A 23,249-nucleotide genomic window follows, 5' to 3' on the forward strand; every position below is an offset into this window, starting at 1 on the left:
TTTTCAATTGGTTATAAAAACACGTAAACTCAGAAGATGTGGACTGTGACTGCACCATATATCTAGTCGGGAGTGGTGCTGACTAAAAACAGATGATTTGGATCGATTCGCGCGCCATCTGTTGGCCATTCTAAGGACTTATTGAACTACCCTCGTATTAATGCACGCAGATCATTTTTGATGTTCATTTTGAGCAAAGAATGCCTTAGTATTGGTTCTACATATCTCAACTCTAGTAAAAGATTACCAAAATTCCTTGCAAGGTTTTATTACTTCGGAATTTATTTTTTTATTCATAGGTGTTTATTATTATTATTATTATTATTATTATTATTATTTTGTGTGAACGTAATTTGCATTGAAAAAATGTGATAACATATGTTGAGGTTAACTACGACAAAAAAAATCACATGACAATCTACGCGGAACACCACATAGGAATCCATGTGGATTAAAAAATTCCAAGTGGAGTTATACGTGGAATTCCAGATGAATTTGGGTGGTTAATTGAAACAATTCACATGAAAGCTCATATAAATTAAATAAACTATGGTAGTTTCTACGTGGATTCTACGAAGATTTTTACGTGGAATTTTTAATTAAACCACCTCTAAAATTATGGAACAAAGCATAATAATATAGTACACAAGATACTCAAAATTCAAAACTGCCACGTGTAATTTTACGTGGATATTTTCACCTGACCTTTAAATGATCTTAAACACAAATTACAATGCATCTTATAAATTCTGACTGATTATGATAGTTTGCGACTCTAGCACACCCAAGCTATCAGATCCCAATATCATTGACTGAATGTACCACGCTCGACACTCAGTAATCTATAATTCTATACTTACTTTCGCCTTGCCCTAGTATTTGATATAGCTTTTTATTCCTATTTTTCACGTTAGTAAGTTCTTCTCTCACTTTGCGAACTTCTTCCCTGAGTTCTTTGATCAGGTCATCTCTCTTCTCTAATTTCGCTCTTAATTGCGCGGAGGTGATATCATCGTCGTCGATTTGAGTTAATCTCGCCTTTAACAAATCTTTCTCTTTCCCCTTGATGATCTCATTATTTATTTCCTTCTGGACCCTCTCGAAATATTCAGGATCAGCTTCTGTAGCAATAATTAAATTAGCCAATTGTTAGATCAACAGCTATTTTTAAACTAATTTCTTTTTTTTTTTGCAGTAATAATAAAAACAAACGTAAGATAAATATTTCTTCTAACAATATCGTTTTCTTTTAACTTCAGAAATTAAACGAAGTTCTCTTCTTATTTCAGTTAAGGTAGGAGGGCTTATGGTATGGTCACTCGTGTACGCAGATTATATAGTGTTGCTGACAAAAAGCTAGAAGGGCTTAAAGGAGACAATAAAGAGGTTGAGAAGATATCTGGAGAAGAATCAGTCTGAGGTGTATGCGGAGAAGTCCAGGGTTATAGTGTTCAGGTAAGGAGGGGTAGCTGGGCTTCCTGTTTCGGAGAAATGGGGGAGTGTATGGTCATCTAAAAGAGAAAAAGTGAGGAGGGCAAATGTTGCGATGAAGCAGTTGTGGGGATAGGGAATGAAGTTTTATGCAGATTATTTAGGAAGGAAAAAAAAATTAAAAGTATTCATAAATTGCATGCATCCAGTAGTAACGTGAGAATTATTGAATACTTCTGGATCCCGTTCTGAATCTCCACAGCAGCAGAAGTTATCTCTTATATTAAATCCCTTTCTGTAACTAGCGCCGACAATATTTTTCTGAATACTTTTAGATACCACAAAGCAACCAAGCAATAGAAAAATTGTAATCCCTTTTAATTTAGAACATTTCGCTACTATTATTTAGTGTTTTTCGAATAATGAGGTAAAAAAGTTTTTTAATTATAGCATCGGTCATTTTTCGAAGTCTGGATTAATTTCTACAGATGGCTTTGGTGAAAAATAATTTTTTAAATTTTTTATCATGATTTTGTACTTTGTCATTGATAATATTTAAACAAAGCGATCATTTCATAATATAGGTATGTATTCTTGTATACAACCCTACTATATTTTGCAAATTTCAACCTTTGGGAGAGCGTTCTAATGCTTCAAAGAAAATTTTGTCTTTAATTTATTGGAGGCTACGTCTGGCAACTCCGATTGGCTTTAAAAGGTATTGGAACCTGATTATTTTCGCCACCTAATGAGGATTAACAAAAGAAGGACAGAAAATGCATTCTTAGGGATTCGAAATTTTTAATACCTTTTAATGCAAGGCTTCTTATCGGCAAGCGAAGGTGTGGTTTTGGAAGGAAAGTGAGGTAAATAGGATACATGAGAGGTATGTCAAGTGAACACTGGGGTTGACAATGAATACACCTAATTATATTGTTGGTAGGGAAACGCGGAGAAAGAGTTTAGCTGTTTTGAGAGTGTTGGTGGAAGAAGTAGAATAGGTAAGAAGATGCGAAATGGAGGTGGAAAGTGAAAGGTATTTTTTCAAGAATGGGCTGTAGATGGATAAAGTAGTGACGAAGAACGGCACTGGCAGAGAGAAGGCAGCAGGAGAGGAGCGCAGTATTAGTGTGAGAAAGGAGAGAAAGAAAGTCAAGAGCTTGCAGCGAGAACGAGGTGTGGATGCATGGAAGGTTTTAATAGGTTTTGACTTTCTAGGGAGAAGAGGATGTGCGAATTGTGCGGGAAGGGGGATGCAAGAATGGAACATTGGTTGAAGTAGTGTGAGGAAATGGAAAGGAGTGGGATACACATGTTGGCATTGATGCATGAAAAGGGGGACAAAAGGGCAGTAGCATTGGTGAAGAGGTTGTTGTGTAAGATAGAGAAGAAGAGAAGGAACAAGCGGAATGGAGGAGAGATTGCATGCCAGGCGAAGAGAGCGAAGCGAGGAAGGTTAAGCGATAAAAACGAGCAATCGTAGAATTAAGGTAGTACCAAGACGTGGATGGATAAAAGTTTTTGAGGATTAATTTGAAGAACATTCTGTTAACATAGTGATGTAAGCAAGATAATGTTTCAATGCCAGCAGGCCGAAAAATGAACTTTTTCATCTGCCTACAAAAATTATTCACAGATTTTCCTAAAATAAATTCAATAAAATAAAAGGATTTTTCTATTTTTCAAGAAAGGAGAAATTGCTCTTTTGAAGTATACAAGTGTCCTGATGTTTGCCAGCTTTGTATTCATTAATAATTATTTCTATTAAAACTTGGATAAAATCCCGGTAAAAAAATCCGATTATTTCAATATTCATTTCATTTTTTATGGAAATCTAAGCTCCCTTTTCATAAAAACTCCATAACTATTGTAATCGAAAGTAATAATGCAATTATAAGATAGAAATAGAACCTTCAGTTTTGACTTCTGAATCTTCAGATTTTTCTATAGAGTTTTGTGTCAAATTGGCACCCATGTTATTAAATTCATCGAGGGTCATGGTGGACTTTTTGGACTTCTTGCTGTTGCCTTTTTTTGATTGATCCTCTTCTTTATCGGATTTTGTGCCATTTTCCGCTTGTGCTTCATACGCTATTTTTGATAGCATGATAGCTTGGTGAAGATCTTGTTCGTATGTTTCTTCTACTGCCTTAAAAAAATTGAACAAGGCTTTTAATAACTTGAATAAAAAATATATTTATTATGTAGGATTATTAAATAGTAGTGTGGTATTAAAAGCAAATGTTTTAAGATCAGAGTGTTGGGGAGTGTCCAAAAGTTGCTATCATCCTGATATAAGACTCCTCCAAAACGATTTTTTTTCAAGCAATATATCTTACTAAAGCGAGACCTCAGAAAATATTGAAAGTATAATATATAACTTCAGGTAACGAATGTAGAGTAAAAATATCTGTTTTGTTCAAAAATCGGGGTCGCTGACTTTAAAAATGAAAAATTGGAAATGACAGGTATAATACAACGGCCATAATTTCCAAATTGGTTGCACTTTTGCATGAAACCTGTTATAGGGGAGTTTCTGGGCTCGCTGATTATGAATTTTACGTTAATAGTTAAAAGCTTAAAATGGCGGATCCAATACGGTGTTCATTATTTCAAAATTCTAACATCAATGCATGAAGTTCGGTACGTGGTGATTCTCAATATCACAAATAACAAATTCTGCAATTGAATTCGATTTTCATGAAACTTGATCTTGGCATACACTAAGTTTCACTAAAACCTGTACGAATGATATAATGAGTATTGTCATACAATTGAGTCTTCAATCTGTCCCTCTCCAAGCTATCTTGATATCGAAAGCATTCCGTCTGAGAAATCACAAAGCTGTTTCAGGAAATATTGCGTAAGCAGCATGGATTGTGCCGTTACGAGGATGTCTAGCGGAGACTTATTTTCAGTGTTCCTGGACACTTTGTATTGTATCAATGATTTTCGAGACAATTTATTGTGTTCCTAGAAAGTAGGGTTAATAATGTACACAAAATAGGTATATGTGTATTATGGCATAATAAAATCCAAGAGTTTACTTCTTATTGTCGGTCTTTTAAATCGACACTTAAAAAATTGTACGAAATTTTTTCTGATGTATTTGTGGGCTTTCTGCTAATAAAAATACACCACTACAAAAAATAAATAAATATAAGGGAAACCGACCATAACTGGGACAACATAAAACGCATTTTCAATACTGGGACAATAATAAATATCGTTGTGTATCTTTTATATTCCAACGTAAATCGTAAAAGTAAAAATTTTCTAGTATTTTTGAAGTTTTTTTGAATTTATTACCACTATTTATTTTGGTTCTGATAAGTTATACATTTGGTAAAAAATAATCAAAAACTCCCCAAAGTCTGTGTATGAACTGGTGCCAGATTCGTCATTTTTTTGTTTTTATATTAATCAACTATAAAAATAATAAAGTATTTTCTGTTCTAACCGATCAAATAATGTACGAGTCACTTATTATAACGGTTTTTTGTACAAAAAATTATAATTCACCATTTTCAAATTGTGTTTATGTGGGACAGCTTTTCATAACTGCCCCAGTACTGGTCGGTTTACCTTAGAAAATAAAAAAACATCTCAAGATATTTGGTAAATTTGAGGGTTTTCTACCTATAAAAATCTGACCGCCCCACGGGCACATTCTCATCGCGCGCCACGCTCACAAGTTTGAGTGCGCCTAGGGCGCGCGACTGTTGGTTCTCGCGCTTCACGCTCGATAATCTATTTACCTCGCACTTCGCGCTCGATATTGTATTTACCTCGCGCTACGCACTTGATCTTTCTGCACAGACTTTTTAAAACTAAAGATGAAAGTATCGACAACAGTAATTTGGCGATTGTGAATTCTCTTTTGTTAAAGCTCCTTCGGCATTTAACATTTTATTGCAACTTTTGTCGTATTTTCATAAACCGAATTTGCTCATTTCCAATGTTTTCTTTATGATTTAAACTTTACACATACACACATATATATATATATATTTTTTTTTTTGAATATGCATTACTATATTTGAGACTATTTGAAATACTGTGAAAACGTTGCATGAAAAAATGTAAATTTTGGATTTTCCATTATTTTATATGCTATCAAAATTTATTTTTTGATTTATCAAGAAAATTCAAAAGGTTGTTATGATAATCTTCTAGGGCATTTAGAAATTACACTTTTTCTTCTCTTGCCATTTTTTCATATCGTCCGTTAATTGGCTTAAAAGGTTCAATTTCGTGTGCAGACAGGTAGGCATAAATACATACAGACAGACCGACAGACATACACATTCATAACAACCTATTTTTCGGATTTAGGGGGTCTCGAAACGTGGACATTTGACAAAAACCGGGGGGAGGGGGCGGTTTGTTAAATTTTACACATGCCTAATACCTTCTCTGATGAGAATGTAAAAAATGTTTGTCTTATCATTTTTTTTCCTATCTTGCATAGATTGACCGCAAAATGAAATTTTTTATTTTTAATTAGTTATCGTGCGGTCAAAATTTGAATTTTTCGAAAAAATTCAAAAAGTTAATATGATAATCTTGTAGGGCTATCGAAAAGTAACATTTTTCTTTTCAAGTACTGCGAACAACTGTACACAGAATTTTTGAATCTTGAAAAAATGTGTACTCTAAAATTTTAAAAATGGGCTCACTTTTAGTATTTTTATCCAAATGTCTGACTAAACAACTTGGCACTTAGCTTAGGACCCTAAAAGAGTGTACCAAAAGCCAATCTAAAAGATTAATTTTTTTCAAAAGTTATCGTGCTCACAGACAGACAGAGAGACATAACGACAGACAGATGGACACACAGTTAGACACATTCGTAAAACCTGTTTTTCGGATTTAGGGCGTCTCAAAACGTCGAACTTCTGATAAAAACTAGGGAGGTCAAATTTTATACAAATCTAACACCTTCTCAGGTGAGAATGTAAAAATGATTTATTTGTCATGAATAATTGTTTGATAGTTCTATTTTTAGTTTTAATCATAAAAAATTGCATCAAAAATATTAAAAGTTAAATTTTTTGAAACGCCACACACGAGACGAAAAAGAATTTAAAAGACAAAACTTGTAATAAGAATGTGCCCACGCAGCGAGCACATTTTTTTTAACTGTTAATGACGTTTTTCACGATTAAAGCCAAAACTACGCATCCTATTAAAAAATGGTTGATCACAAATTTGTAGATCTTTTACAAATGCACAATTTTTATGTATTTATCTTTTACCGTATTTTGCACAGTTTGGCCGAAAAATGTAATTTTTGGATTTTTCATTATTTTGAACGCTTTCAAAATTTTGAATTTTTGATTTTTCAAAAAAATTCAAAAAGTTGTTATGATAATCTCGTTGGGCATTAAAAAAGCAACATTTTTCTTCTCTTGACTTTTTTTCATATCGCGCGTTATTTGGCATAAAATGTTCATTTAAGTGTGTTTTTCGGAATTTTGTAAATGCTATAACTCTGGTAATTTTTGATTTTTTGAAAAAAGTCATTAGGATAAATTGTTCGTCTGTTTGAATACTATGAATGTCCTTTCAGGAAAGTTTTGAATTTTGAAAAAAATGGTCTCAAAAATTTTCAAAATACGCTCACTTTTTGAATTTTTATCCAAAATGGCTGGCTAACGAACTTGACCTTTGTCTGTCAATCTGTCAATTCTTTCGCAATTTATCGTGCTAACAAACTAAAAAGCTACAAACACACACAGACAGACCCATTTGTAAAAACCTGATTTTCGAATTCAGGGGGTCTCAAAACTTGGACATTTGACAAAAACGGGGGAGGGGGGTCAAATTTTACAAAATTCGAATACCTTCTCTTGATGAGAATGTAAAAATATAACAGAAAAAATTATAAGTCGAAAGAATCAAAAACACTGATAGATAACTTGATTTCTACATGGCCTTTTTGTGTTTTACCATTTTTTTCTACATCCTTTAAAATTGATTTAAAATGCTTCGGAACTTCTGAATGACAAAAAGAACACAGCAAAAAAGAGTCGAAAAAATTAAAAACAGATAAACTCATAATAGCGTTTATCAATTCTGCTATTTTTTATTCTTTCAACTTGAAACCCTTTTTTCAAGTATTTTTATGAGATGAATTTTCCAGATATTCAAAATATTTTTTTTTAACTAGTAAAAAAATTATCAATTGGTGTGAAAAACTAAAAATAGATTTTTTCCGCATTATGTCCCTTTTTCACGGACGGCCACATAAGCATTGGCATTGAAAAATACGTATTTTTATTGTCTTGATTTTATAATTTAAAAAAATTGCACATACAATGAAAACTAAAACCAATTTTGTTATTAAACGTCTTATTGCAACTTGTGTCGTTCTTCCATGAATTTAATTTATTTATTTTCAATGTTATTTTTATGATTTAAACTAAAAATGTGTATCGTGATATAAAGTTGTTCAGAGTAAATTTATAAATACAATGTAAGCGAAAATTTTAATTGAATTAAATTTTCAATTAAATTTTTAATATATATTTATAATAAAAGTTACAAACTTGTATATCACTTTTGGTTAAACAAAGTTCGTCCTCACTTTTCTGTTCTCTTATGATCCGGAGGGGAAATGTCGGTCAAACTAATCCAACAGATGGCGCCACAAAAGTAGGTCTGACTTTTGCATTCAATTTCATTCAGAAAAAGCAAAAATAATTAAAAACTTTATGCTGTTTGCAAATAAACAGAAAAAAATGAAAAAATAAGAGTGACTATTACTAATTTATTAAAAAAAAGAAAAAATCATAGAAATATGTAGTTTAAGGCCATGTGACGAGAGGGTCACATGACCATACCTGGTCTGCATTTTTTCTTTCCCAACTTACGTCTAAACGAAATGAGGTATCGCTCTGAAAGTTTGGGAAATGAAAGAGGAGGCAATAAGGTCCATCTCTCTGCTTTGTTCCGGTGGAAATTTTGAGAAAAAAATTTTTTGTAGAAAATACCTAAATAATTAGAATACTGAAAAAGTTACTATTTTGGAGAAATACCGACCGTGCTGTCGTCAAACCCTGCAAGCAATTTGCAATGTTGGCAATGGGCTAGTTATGAGGTTTATATTGATCAAAGTGGGGCAAAACAACAAAAATCGTTCACGAACATTATACACAAATAATCCAACTACTAATGTATGCACTTTTGATGCAAATAAACAAATTGAAATCATTAAATAGCACGTGTCTGACATACATATCAGCTGTTTCAAAGCAGCACTAGCGCAGCGAGTAGACAATTTCGAACTTCCACGGGTCTGTGGGTAAAACAGATTGCATGATTGCCGACAGAGAAAGTGAGAAGTCAAACTTCTGCTGTAAAGACTGAATGCGTCCGTCGATAATAATTATTTTCATAAATAAACTTTTTTCTTCCACCAACTCTTTGCAAGGCCACAAACGATCCTTTAATATTTATGAACATTTCCCGAAAAAAATTTACGCGTTATTCAAAGTTTTATTTTTCGATATGGATGAAAAAATATTGATCTTAGGACTGACTTGATCATCTGTTATACTCATCACATGGCCTTAATATGAATAAAATTTAATTTTGAGATGCATTCTGAAAGCAGTTCGAACTTTATATTTCTATGATTTATTTTGCTGATATTATTGATTTTATTATTTGTTAAAGTTAAAAAAAATTATTTATTGTTAAAATTATTAATGTAGGTAATGAAAAAATTAATATTATTTAAGACTTCAACGACAAAAATATTTAAAACATATAGATGATCAAAAGAATTAATCAAAAATATATCACATCCAATATAAATATAATAATAATGATAATATGTAAGACTACAATTTAAGTTGCATAGTAAAGGATCTTTGTACCTTTAAAATCTTAACAATTTCAAGTTTTTAAGGAAATATTTTTAAAAAACAAGACTGATAAATAAGAAAATGGATTTGATATTATTTAATATAATGTATATATTTATTTAAGTTGGACCGAACATCACATACATATTCAATCATTTATTTTTTGCTTAATCTTGAAAGTTTTTAGTTCGCTGCATTCAACTCCTCTTAATTTTATTAATAAATTTAAATTTAAAGAAGATTTTGAATTAAATAGTTAATTACATGATTGCAAACCTCATTTCTAAAAAGAACAGACTATAAACTATTAAACTCTATAAACAAACATTACGTACTCATACGCACAGTGGGAGGAGACATACTTTTTTGGTTCAGCTTGACGCTCTGAACTTTTGTCTCCTCTATTTATTTATTAATAATTTCTGCACTCAAAGTATGGAAAAACTGAAGTTTTGTACATAAGAAATTTTTACGCTTTAATAACTGATCAGAAAAAACTTTATATTGTCTTAAGGGCATGTGATACTTCGTCGTGTGGTCAATCGGGTACAGTTCCGACGGCTTTTTTTCCACAAAAATGAAAATTTTCAAAAACTGAATTCGGAGATGCTATAAAATATCATAACGGACGTCCCCGGACTCTTTTTTCAGTGATAATAACAAAAAAATGTTATTGTGCTAATTACCAAATTTTACGCATATGTATTACTTTGTGGTTAGGGTGATTTTTAGCTCTCTGTCATTCCGATAATGTAGGTCTCTATCGTACCGATTCTGTCGGTAAGCACTCTAGAATAATTATGATGCAATAAACTATCTTACCAGCCTAGCTGGTAATGTAGATAGATAAATTTTGAAGTTTTCGGCGTACAGGGCGTACGAAGCAGCATAAAACCTTGAAACTAATGTTCAATTTTTCGCCACTAGGAAATTCTTTATGAAATAAACTATTTTAATTGCCTGCAAACAAGGTTAGTTCCGGGAGATTAGTTACTATGTTTATTTGCAAGTCCAAAGTTTTCGGCCAAAAATATAGTGTAGTTTGGAAGTAACGCACAGGATAATTGTAACATACATAACCTCCAAATATACACACGTTGTGAGCAATATCAAAAAATTTTTTGAAAAAAAAACCACAAATAAAGTGTGCGGGGACGTCCGTTAGCATGTTCGCTATCATTTCCCAAATTTTTAAGACAAAATATTGATTATTCTAGAAAAAAAGCCGTCGGAACCTAAAACTGGTAAAATCGATACTAATTCCTAAGCGCTATGCAAATTAATAAGATTTTGCTTAATTAAAACTTTTTTGAATTAAACCAAAAAAAAGTGTGTGGGGACGTCCGTTAGCATGGTCGCTATCATGTCCCAAATTTTTACGACAAAATATTGAAATTAAAACGGTCGAAGAAAGGAAAAACAGTTTGGATCTGCTGTATCTACAATTGTTTTGTATATTTGTTTAAAATATTGATTATTAAAGAAAAAAAGCCGTCGGAACCTAAAACTGGTAAAATCGACAGTTTTCTAAGTATCCCATGCCCTTAAATGAATGTTTAGGGACTCATAGAATACAAATGATTTGTTTATTATTCCATTTATTTGTTATAAACAAATTTGATGAACAAATTAATAACTGTGATTATTGTTAACTTTTCCAGGGGAAAAAAATTTTTTTGATGCGAAAGGGTCAAAATTTTTGAATTTGTTTATCTAATTGGTTTACAAACATTTAAATACTTATATTTTAGCAAATATTATTAAATATTTATTATTTTAAGGAATACCTGAAGTCGTTCTGGCGATTCAAGGAAATTATAATTTGAAAAATCTCAAATTCTAATGTTTTGCCACACTTTTAGCAAAACAAATTTTTTGTACCGATAATAAGACTATTTTTAATTTTGTTCATAAAATTGGTTTATAACAAATAAATGGAAAAATAAAAATATTTGTATAATATGAGTCCCTAAACGTTCGTTTAAAACAATATAAAGTTTTCCTCATCAGTTATTAAAGCTTAAAAAACTGTTATGTAAATTTTTATAGTTTTGTTTAAACTTTAGGTGGGAAAATTATTAATAAACAAATAGAGGAGACAAAAGTTCGGAGCGTCAGGCTCTTTAGGATTTAATGGACTTAATTGAAAACAAAAAGATTCAAAATCGGACGAAAATCGAAGGCTCTGGACATATTTTAAGGAAAAACGTGAATTTCCTCCCATTGTGCGTTCATTTTAGAAATGAGGTTTGCAATAATATAATTAACTATTGAATTCAAAATCTTCTTTAAATTAAAATTTTTTAATAAAATTATTAGAGGTTGAATGCAGCGAGAGAAAAAGCTTTCGAGATTAAGCAACAAAATAAATTATTGAACTATATAAATGTAGAGGAGAGTACTCGACCCACTCTGTTGTTTCTATCACTAACTTGTAGCCCTAGAAGAAAGAGTAATTTCGTGGTGTAGTCCATTTTTCATTGGGCTTCTAAAGATTATAGGCGAACTTTTTGTGAAATCGATGGTGGTCGAGTTCTTGGAAGGGGATTCTTTAAACCCTATTTATTATTCATTAAATATGTATTTAGCAGTAAAATTTGTCTGGAGTGATGGGGATTGAATAACTAAGTAGGAAAATATCGATGGTGTTAAAGTTTTTCATTGTACAGGTCAGACATAGTAAGTGCATAGTTGCACGGCGTGGTTCTCATAATATGAGATACCTGTGGTTTTTATAAAACTGCGGCTGCGCGGGGGAAATTGGTTACAAAAGTGTTTGTGACTACTGCAAAAACTAAATATATCTAAATAGCAGTAAATTTATATTTCGGAAACATAGAATGAAGTTTTTCATTGAAAATAATACTTTATTTTGCATTTTATTAGCTATTTCCTGGGGTATCTCGTTACTTTTTTACATTTTTTGTATTTTCAGCATAAAAAACAATTTTAATCAAATTTTTTATTTGAGCTTCTTATGACAAAATAAATTTCCTTTAAAATGACCTATATTACTTTTAAATTCAGTACATAGAATTTCGACAATCACGCCAAACAGAGTTGGTATCCCATATTTGGGTACTCTCCTCTATATATGATGTTCGGTTCAATTTAAATCAATATATTTATTTAGATAAATATATAGACGCTTTGAGAAACTCATTTAGTGAATTATTATTTGGAGTGAAGCAATAGCTAACAATAATTTATTGAAATTTTTGAAGAAAAAAATATTACTTTTTATTTCGAAATAAACAGTACGAGAATTAAATAAAAAATTATATATTGACTAAAAATTAATTGTTATTAAAATTTTATAGTTCTACAGTTCAGACATAATTTTTTAGTTAATTCTCGAATTTTTGCTTTCTAATTTAAATCAATATTTTAAAAAATTATGATAATAAAATGTATTATAATTAATAATAATGTTACAATAGTAACATCATATTTAATTTTGATAATATGACTAAATATTAATATCATTAGTTGATATAAAACTTTAATTTGAACTTTAAGCCATAAATCGAACCGAATTTTCGTCCAAAACTCAAGCATTTAATTTAATTAGTCTTTTTTGGTATTAAATACAGCTTTAAAAAATATTTAAGATTTCCTAGATTCATGTATCGTAAAAGAAAATTTTGACATAGTTTTGTTTTAGTGAGAAAATTTAATTTGTACGTTTTTCCGCATGCAGTTTTTTTACATTCAGGCCTCGTGAGCAATCAGCGCCAGAAGTCAGTCCCAGTAAAATCTCAGAATGCTTTTCTTCAGTGTATTCTGGGTAGAGTTCGAAAGGCGATAACTTACGTCAAGAACGCCAAGAACTTACCGGTAAGTTCTCAAGCGATTTTATTTTCAAGAATTTACAGGAATTGGGGTTTTGCAAAAAAATAAATATAAATTTTCGAGCTCAAATGGTTTTCAACGCACCTATGTTGATTTTTAGTAACTTACAGAATACTTTTCAAATTATTGACTAGCTATTAGATAGCTACTTTACTTGATTCACTTAAGAAATCAGTTAGATTATAAAAATTGAGTACAATTGTGATTGGATTTACGTAAGCTTATTATAACATATAATTCACAGCAATTAGATAGTACTATATTTCTCACATAACTGCACTATATCGGCGGAAATCATATACTCGCCTGTTTTTAAGCTATTGTCAAAAATTTTTAAGGTTTTAATTTGACATAAGACTTTTCTTCTTATTTTAGAATGAAGGCTGATAGAGTTTGGTGTTTAGTAAGCCTAATTTTAAGATAGAATGTCAATTTTATAAAGAGAGGACAAAAAACATAAAATTTCGATTTCTTCCAAAAATGGTAATAACTCGGGAAATAATTTACATTTTTTTAATGTTCTTTAGCTTATTTTAAGATGAATTTTGCAGTGTTTGTCTTCTTCTTATCGGACCAGACCGTCATGGCCAAATGTTTTTCTAAGCGTCTAACTTCAATATTTTTTTGCACATTTTCAAAAAAAAGCCAGGGTATTCAAAAGTACCAAAAATGAAAAGTGAGCTTTAAAAAATTCATTTTTTCCTCATCATATAGTCAGCCTTTGCGAGCCCTAGTCGCGTGTTGGTCTAACCTATCGGGCCAAACATTTGTCTAACTTTTTAATACAAATATACTAGCTCTAAATCACCTCGTTTAGACTAGCGCTAGATTAGCATGGCCAAACTAATGTTTGACTATACAAAAACGTTTTATTTCTACTAAGCGCCATTAACGGCCAGTAAGGTCTATCCTGGCTCCACGTTTCCTAATAATTTTCTACACGGGTTGAGTCTTTAAGACATTTTTTTCCTAGATTCTGTCCTTAGGTCACACTATTATTATTTTGATGTTGTCTTTTTATGGAGAATTTTGCTTAAATTTACTTGCCTTTAATTTGGGTTTATTAGGCGCAGGTTTTTATTGCATTTCGCGTTGTTACAAGGAATTTTTAAAAAGTGATATTATAGAAATTAAGGCATTTTAGCAACAGGCCTCGAAGCAAATGTCCCATCGACATCGCAAATATTTTGGGGATATCCCAATTTTCGCCTTTCAGAGTATCCAACTGGTTATCTCTGGGACATACTGGGAGATTAATGGGATCGAATGGTATGTCCCAGTGTATCATATTGCTGATGAGCTTATATAACCGATAAGTCATAGCAATACGATTTAAATAAAAACTGCATGGGCCAGCAGTCCTCGGAAGGATTAAATCAGTCGATCTTATTTTGGCGCTCTTGTGTACTGAATTGTTCATGTTAACTATTAAACTTCAGCTGAGTATAATTTATATAATGAGTAAAAAAATCTCTATTCTGAAAAATGTGGAGTTTACTGTACATGAAACTACAAAATAATTTTAATTTCTAATGAGTATTATTATATAGGCTTAAGTACATTAAATATAAACGTGATTTAACTTAAAAATAAATAAATGAAAGTAAGAAATTTCTATTTTCGTTAATTCTCGTAAATTCTCCCATTCTCGGTCATGGCAACTTACTTTATCTTCTCCAAATTTATGTTACCGAGAATCCCGAGAATTTTCTAACTCTAATTCTAGTCAAAGAACCGGGGGCCTGGTTTTAATAGAGGCGTCAATAAAAAGAATGAAAAAGGTAATCTAATTTTTTTTGAGTGGAAAAAATAACTAAAATATTAAGACAAAACAATAAACGTCGAAAAATATACCATCGAATCCTTTCGCTTCCATTGTTCCCATTGCTGGTCCTCAGAGCCGTTCTTCTTCTTTTTCCCCTTCAACAAAAGAAAAACAAAATAAAATTAGCCATGCACCAATATTCGATAACGTCTTTTTCCGTTTGAAGGTTGTGTACCCTAAATTACATTAAAAACCCATGCACAAACCTCAAAGCGGAACTCAAACCGAAGGGAAGGCATCAATGGACATACGTGTATGATAACATGCTTAATTAAAAAAATGTTAACTGTTAAACATAAGAGAGAAAATAATTGAGAAAAAGTGTGTACCTGAAGTTCTGGAAGTTCAAATGAACAAAATGTTTACCCCAATTCTATTTTATCTACAAATATTGTTTGAACTAAAATATAAAATAATGAAATTTAATTTGTTTTTTTATAATCTTGTATCATTAATGCAGGGGTCTCCACAATATACAGGTGCAGCATGACGCAGGATCGATCGGCCTTTTTGAAAAGCTACCAATTTTTTTTCGACGACAAACTAAGAGGAAATTCATGAGCCCTTGAAAAAAAAATCCAAGTTGGAAGGGCTCAGAGAAACCTTTTTTTGGTATAACTGGACAGAGCTTGAAAGACAAAGTATTTTATTTAAAGTATTTAAACTAAGCAATTGCCGATAATTGTCTACAAATCAATCTTTTCGGCATTAATAATACTAAATAATTTTTAAAAATACTAATAGTAATAAAAAAAGTGGTCAAAAATAAATTCACGGCGTTCAAAATTGAAGAGTTTTTTTTCAAAACGAGAATCTGGCAATTAAATTATTTCAGAATAACAGTTCGAAAAAAGAAAAAATTAAAAACTTTGAAAATTGATGAATTAGAATTCAAAGGAATTGAAATTACATTAGCGCTTTGAATTAAAAATAATTTTTAATTTGATACTACTTTTAACAATTTAACAATCTTTCAATTTAATTGATTGTCCATTTAACAATTTTTTAAACTTTTAATATTGCCAAATTTGTTATTATGGATTTTAAAATTGATTTTTTTTTTAATATTAGATAATAGAAACTCAAGGACGCGTGACTTTCTTGCTACTTTTTAATTTAATTTGAAAATCAATTTTTGAATTATCTATAATCAAAACAATTTTTAGGGAATTTAAATTATAAGTATAAAAATTACGATTGTATTTAATATTTTATTTAAAAATAATAAAGTAACGAAAACTCAACACTCATTATTTTATTTCATAATACTCAATTTTAGCGTGAAGTTTCGAATAGAAATAAAGATCTCGAGTTTAAGGGCTCCCATCGGCAAAAAATAAGGTAAAGGGTTTTGACAGTTGTGGGTCAAAACTGAGTATATCCGACCTATTGGCCTCGAATCGCTAATAGATGCAGGATCTACCTTTGGAGATCCCTGCATTAATGAATGAATATTTTTGCAATGTTTATTGTATAAAAAGTGATCAGCAAACAATTTCGTTCTTTTAAACATTCCGAACTTAAAGCACATAGAACAAGTGGTTAATAAAATAAATAATTTAAGTATGTGTGCCGCTATGGAAATAAAATTGCGAGCGACTTTGCTAACCTTAAAACACGTACGCCTCTTATCCAGTCACGTTCTTAAATTCATAACATTCGAAAAATGCAAACAATAAAAATATGGTATTGTCCGCAACGTAATTTTCAAACCCCTTCAAAAAAATTTTGCTGCTAAGAATAAAATAAGGAGCTCTATTTAAAGATTCAAAATTTACCGCTACGGATAAAAAGATCACGTGATAAACCGACCATTCACAAAAATGTCAAATTACAAAACTGCAGTGTTTATTTACCTTGCTTTGTTTTTTCTTATCGTCCTTTTTAGGTTGTTGTTTCTGCTTGTCACCTTTAGTTTTCTGAGCTGTCTTTCCAGCACTGGCTGACTTTAGTGTTTTTTTCGGCTTGAAATCGTCGTCCTCGATGGCAAGAACAGCAAATCTCGAGGGTACGGCTGTCGCCATTTCTAAATTATCTAAAGACACGCACGATCTAAAACCGATTGTCGCAGAATATGTACTTCCGGTCACTTCTTAACGTTAAAACGCCAGTTGTTTTGTCAACTTGATTCCCCGAATTATCAGTGAGTTTCGGGAAATTACGAAAATAAACTGATAATAGCTTAAGTAACCCTAGAGCCTAGAGTAACAGAATTTGATGACTAAAAACAAAGAGCGTCGTCAAGCAAACTGCTTAAACCGGAAACGAACAATAAATGCCGACAAGTAGGCGACAGTAGCGACATAGTGACAAAAGTGCGGAAATAAAAGTATATACTCAGGGTTCGGTACGTTCAATTAGAGTTCTAAAGAGTTTATATGACCAAGAATATGTCCGGGAGCACGGTAATATGACCGCGAATTTCTTTGATGAATGTGCTCTTCGGGAATTTATGAGAATTAAAAATAAAAATTTGTTCGTAAAGTTTGAAAAGCGAATCTTGTAGCTTATACAATTATTATTAGTTATTCTATGCGACTGAGTTATAAATTTTGATATGCAAAAATATGCTTTTAACATTTTATGCTGAGTTTTAGGAAAGTTATGGTTTTAAAAGGTTTATTATAAAAATAAGAATGTTCTACGTGTTCAACTATATTAATATTTAGAACTAGTATTTGAAACGCAAAAATATTCTTCAATATTTGATACTGAGTTTAAAAATGGTTACAGTTTTTAAATTTTCATCATAAAAATAAGGCTGTTCTATACGAATTAAGAGTATATAGTTCCTATCTTAAAAGGGATTGTGCTTTGTACAAATATATTCTAATTATTACTTCTATGTGCTTGAGTTATGAAACTTAAACCGTTATAATATTCTTAAAAGTGTAAGATAAGGCTTTAGAATTTTACAGATTTCTTATAAACATAAGACTCATTACCGATAGAAATCTCTGAGTATTCTCTAGTGAAATAGCCTGGCCCATTTGAGACTATAAGCAGAGTAGATTTGAAACAATTTAGGCTCGGAGATAGTCTGAGAGATTTAGCTCCTGTTTAAGGTCCTTTTGAAAGTGGTGCGAAGGTAATATAATGTTCCTCTTGTATTCGTCGCGTACCGGGCGGGCAGAGTTATTTACAATAGTTGGCCGTCGCTAATCCGACTCTCCCTTTTTAAATTTCCCTTCAAATTATTAACACTTTTTTTTTAATTGAAGAATTTTCTCATCATACTTATACATAATTATAACTTATATGCTAATATACCATTTTCTAGTTAAATTAAAAAATGTTATCTTTTTTGGCGTATCTCATTCCATTTACAAGAAACGTCGTATTAATTCCAATTTTAGGCATTTAAAAAAAGTTAGATATCTGAAATCATCGAAACCCTTAGATTACGAATTATTATGGTTTAGGCTGTTAACTATGAAATTTGAAAAAATCGACTTTTAAATTTTAATCGGAAGCTTAACAAAGGACCCTTGAGTGTCGGCTACTCTATTGATACAGCCCCTCTGCTTGTTATTTATGATCGAATTCTTATTTCCATTTCAGCCTCTTTGCTTTTTATTTATGATCGTATTTCTATTTCAATTTCGGAAACGACATTTTAAAGTCTTTAAAACATTTAAAAGAACTACCTGGACTCTACTGGAATACTACCTGGAATCTACCTGAGTGCCCGCGGAGGATTTCTCCGAGATTCTCTGACCCTAGAGAATGTTTAGAATATACTGACAAATTTCTTTCGGTGGGGATGTTCTACGTGTTAAGACTACAGTTTCTATCTCTGACAAATAATTGTTCTTCAGACAATTAGTATACATGTGAGGTAATTCTTTCCTTTTATGATCAAGTTCTAAAGCTTCAAGTTAGAAATTCCATATTCGTAAAATTTTCCAAATGTTTAGATTAGAACATAAAACTTTTTAACTTGTTATAAAATAAGCTACTTGAAAAACAATAAAACCGATTTTTTTATGAAACTTTCATTATTGCAAATTATAGTTGTTCGAAATAAATTTACAATATTATAAGGTTTAAAGATAAAGAAAATATTGGTGAAGGCAAAATTATCTTAAATTCTCTGTAAATTCTCAAGTTGTCTTAAAAAGGTCTTAAAAAGACAGTCACAGTGACGAGAACGTGACCGGATTATAAATGTCCGAGAAGTTTAGAACTCTACGTTCAATATGTCAATATACATGGTTTTGTATATGAAACCAAAGATATTAGGTCCTAGATACGGCATGAGATTAGTTGCACCACATACCGGTAGTTAGCGCGGCGGGCAAGTTTGTGGTTTGTAGACACTTGTAGAGGCGCGACATGTACCTATTGGTTCCGCCACATATTTGTAGAGGCGCGACAGGGAGCTATATATTTGGTCGCGCCAAATTATAATGCATTTGAAATCCAAAATGGTAATAATCTAATTTTACTTTATAAGTGAATGGAAAAATAATTTTAATTGAGTAGAAAAGGTCTTAAAGGATTTCAAAAACTCTGAAGACTTTTTGAAATCAAAATTATGCCCAAAAGTGTAGTAAAGATGTTCTTATAAAATAGTAATAACAAATTTTAATTAAAAAGTTTATTTTTCATTTAAGTTATAATTTTTTTGGTGATTAGTAGAAAAGTGAATTTGAAGATACAGTTAAGTTTTATTTAAATTTAAATAAACTAAAAAAGCTGTCTGGTTAAATCAACCAGAATTGTGGTTGAATATGTCCTTACTATTTTTTGCAATTTGAAGAAATAAAAATTCTGAAAAGAAATTTCCTTATAAAAACTTATAAAAAAATTTTTTTTCTAAATTTCTTAATAGACCTAGACAAATGTCTTCTGAAATGTTGCATTTTTTAAATATTAGTGAATTAAGTGGTATATGAGTTTTTTAACAGCTGTAAAGGGTAAGAAGCATTTTCGAAAGTCAAAGGAAATTACGGCTTGCTTCTACAGTTTAGCTAAGGCCACGTTATAAATATGAACCATTTTTTTAAATTGAAATAAGAAGTAACTCAATCTTACAAAAAAAGTTTGCCTTATTTTTTTTACTATCATTTAATACTAAAACTTGACATAAATATTGCCATAATTTTCGTCTTTTTATTGTTTTAATACATGAGCTAATTACATTTTTTAAAACGCAACCATGAAAAATAATATAAACCAATACTATAAATTCACAGAACTATTATGTACTTCAATAGTCTATATTTTTTAAAAGAATTTGACGCTGTTTTTATTTTATTTTATTTTATTTTTAATAAATATATTAGTTTCCTTAGTTTTTTATTTAGCTTCCTTTAATTATTTCCTTTTTTCTTTATTTTGTATTTATTGAGAAAAATAAGTTGAAACTTTAAAATGTTCTCCACCAGTCATGTACAGAAAACTGTACTTTCCAGCTGGTCGATTAAGCCTTTGTTTGCATTTACTTGTTTAACTGTTTGCATATTTAATTTCATTAAAAATTTTTGATTTTGCTAAATTAATTATTTTAAATTCTTTCCTTTAATAAAAAACTTGCTTTTTTAAATTTGTTCGTGAATAAATTTATTTTCTAATAATTTAAATATTGGATTAACTTTCAGTTTCTTTTATAAAATTTTAAAAGTTTATGCATTATAAATTAATTACCTCATTAACAAAACAGGTTTTTCAAAGAAAAATAACAACAATCATGCAAAAACCCCCACTTTTTTATTTGAAAAAGATATTAACAATGTTTATTTCTTGCATAATTGAAAGGAAATTAGGAAGGAGTTTCATATTTGAATAAAATTATGAATCGAACCAAAAAATACATGATCTGGCACTTTTTTGTCAGACTTATTTTTTCAAAAATTGTATACTCCTTTTCAAAGATCTTGATTGAAAACCGAAGTTTAATTCCGCTCTATTGCATTATTCACAACTTTCTTCTAACTGCAATTCATAACACAGTAGACAATTAGACAGAATGTAAAAATTACAATGAACATGACAAGTCAAAACTGTCATCTAGGTACTTGAAGTTAAAGTGAATATTTATTTCTGACAATATCAAAACTTCCATTTTTATATTGAGTTTATTAAATTAAAAAGGAAGATATGTTAAAATTATTCACGCCTAGCGTTATAATGCTTAAAGCTTTTGTTCTTCAAAAATCAATATATTCCAATCAAGATTTTTTTCTTACTTCTTAAACCTTGTAAACAAAAACAAATGTTTTCATGTAATAAATATGTGAAGAAATTTTGTTATCAAATAATTTTTTTCAATGTGATAAGCCTTGATTATTTCTGCCGTCTTAGAGAAAAAAGTTACTCTCTAAAGGTTGACGTAAGGGTCATTTTCGCGTTGCAGCGTATACGTAAAGAAGACTCACGTCAAAACGAAGATAGTGAGTTTCTTCACGCAAACAGCAGATTTCGCTTAACCCATTTTTCCCTCTCTACGGATTGTTCACCTTGGCGCGCGGGGTATTTCCTAAATTAATTTTTTTACGCAAAAAAAAGTCGTGTATACTAAAATGTTATATTTTTTTCTCGATGACTCAAATTAAACAAAAAGGTTTGAAAGTGGAAATTTCACATCACACTTTTTCAACGGATTTCCACGTTTCGAGACCCCCTGAATCCGAAAGTCAGGTTTTACGATAGCGTCTGTCTGTCTGTCCGTCCGGCCGGCCGTCCGTCCATCCGTAAACACGATAACTCTCAAAAAAATGAACGAATCAAATTCATCTTTGGCACACTTTTTTTAGGTCCTAAAAGAAAGGATGAGTTCGTGAACAAGCTATTTTTGATAAAAATTCAAAAAGTGAGCGCATTTTAGACAACTTTTTTCTGAATTTAAAAATTCTATGTACGGATATTCATAGTATTCAAAAGAACAAACAATTTATCCTGATGACTTTTTTTTATAAAAAGAAAATTCTCAGAGTTATAACGTTTTCAAAATTTTTTTAATAAACCGAAAATCAAAATTTGAAGCCGAAAAACGCACGATATGAAAAAAAGTCAGAAGAAGAAAAACATTTCTTTTTGAGAGCCCTACAAGATTATTATAACCAATTTTTTGATTTTCTTCAAAAATCTAAAATTCAAATTTTAATTGCACAAAAAATAATCGAAAATAAAAAAATCCATTTTGTGGACAAACTATGTAGGATACGAAAAAAGATTTGTTTTATTTGTGAAAAGTAACGTTGAAAAAAAAAAATAAAAAAAAAATGTGTGGAAAAACGACGAATGTTACGAGAAAAAAATCCAACAAAAGCTGTTTACAAATGTCTATCGGAAATCGAGTGCGCAGCGCGAGTGTCACGATGAGAATATGTACCTCAAAGCCTACAGAGCTTTGAGAAACTTAATATTTGACTATATTTAATTAAGTTGACAATTCAGAATATGAAGACGCATATAAATACTGCCATCTGAAAGAGATCGTTTTGATAAAGTTTTTTTCAAGCATTCCAAATGCAAAGAATAAATATCCTAGCGCGAAGCGCGAGATTCCACCACCGTGCGCCCTAGGCGCGCTCAAACTTGCGAGCGAAGCGAGCCGCGCGCGACGAGAATGTGCCTGCGAGGCGGGCAGATTTTTAATTTATCAACTCTATGAAAAAAATTCAAATAATACAATTTTTTAAATTTCTGTTTATAAAATTACTCAATTTGAATGTTTTAAATTGAAAATATATTAAAACCTTTCAATTTAAAATTCCTCTCCTTATAAAAAGTTTTAGATTTCCAAGGCTTTACATTAAATTCAATTTTTCACGAGGTTTGACATCGAATAATCTGCTTATTGCAGCTTTAGATTATTTATATCCTAAAGCTGAAAAAATGTATTCCCGAATCATAAGTGATTTCATTTAAAACGTTTAAAATTAAATAATTTGAATTCACAGGTTATATTCGAAGAATATTCGAAATTTTACAAACACTGAAATTTTAAATTTATAAACTAGTTTCTTTCAATAATTATTATTTTATTCTTACGCTTCTTAATGAAAATAATTACACTGTAATTTTAATTGTTTTCATTTTAAATTTCTCTCATTTAAAACCTTTTCCATGCAAAATAGTTATGCAGAAGTTTAAGCGCTCCCTTTTATATTTTGACATTGTCGACTTCTGAAAAGTTTCAAACCAAAAACTTTAGAACTATGACTCCTAATTACTTTCCTGAGTTTTTTTCTTGAATTTAACTAATTATTATAAAAATAAGAGAATTTTTTTAAATTTCTCCAGCTTATTTGAATGCTCTTCAT

The 23,249-nt window shown here is 30.6% G+C and overlaps 1 protein-coding gene across 1 annotated transcript in view; it reads right to left on the reverse strand.

Moving 5' to 3' along the window:
- The window catches only part of LOC117178744 (G kinase-anchoring protein 1-like), a 38,959-nt gene extending 21,727 nt beyond the window's left edge, over positions 1-17,232 (reverse strand). The window contains exons 1-4 of the mRNA XM_033370177.1: positions 16,836-17,232; positions 15,009-15,074; positions 3,343-3,580; positions 861-1,121 (exon numbers count right to left, since the gene is read on the reverse strand). Coding sequence (XP_033226068.1) covers positions 861-1,121; positions 3,343-3,580; positions 15,009-15,074; positions 16,836-17,003 — 733 coding nt within the window. The 5' untranslated portion in view covers positions 17,004-17,232. The remainder of the gene's footprint in view (positions 1-860; positions 1,122-3,342; positions 3,581-15,008; positions 15,075-16,835) is intronic.
- Between the last annotated feature and the right edge of the window lie 6,017 nt (positions 17,233-23,249).

The sequence above is a fragment of the Belonocnema kinseyi genome, chromosome 8 (assembly GCF_010883055.1).
Source record: "Belonocnema kinseyi isolate 2016_QV_RU_SX_M_011 chromosome 8, B_treatae_v1, whole genome shotgun sequence".
NCBI lineage: Eukaryota > Metazoa > Arthropoda > Insecta > Hymenoptera > Cynipidae > Belonocnema > Belonocnema kinseyi.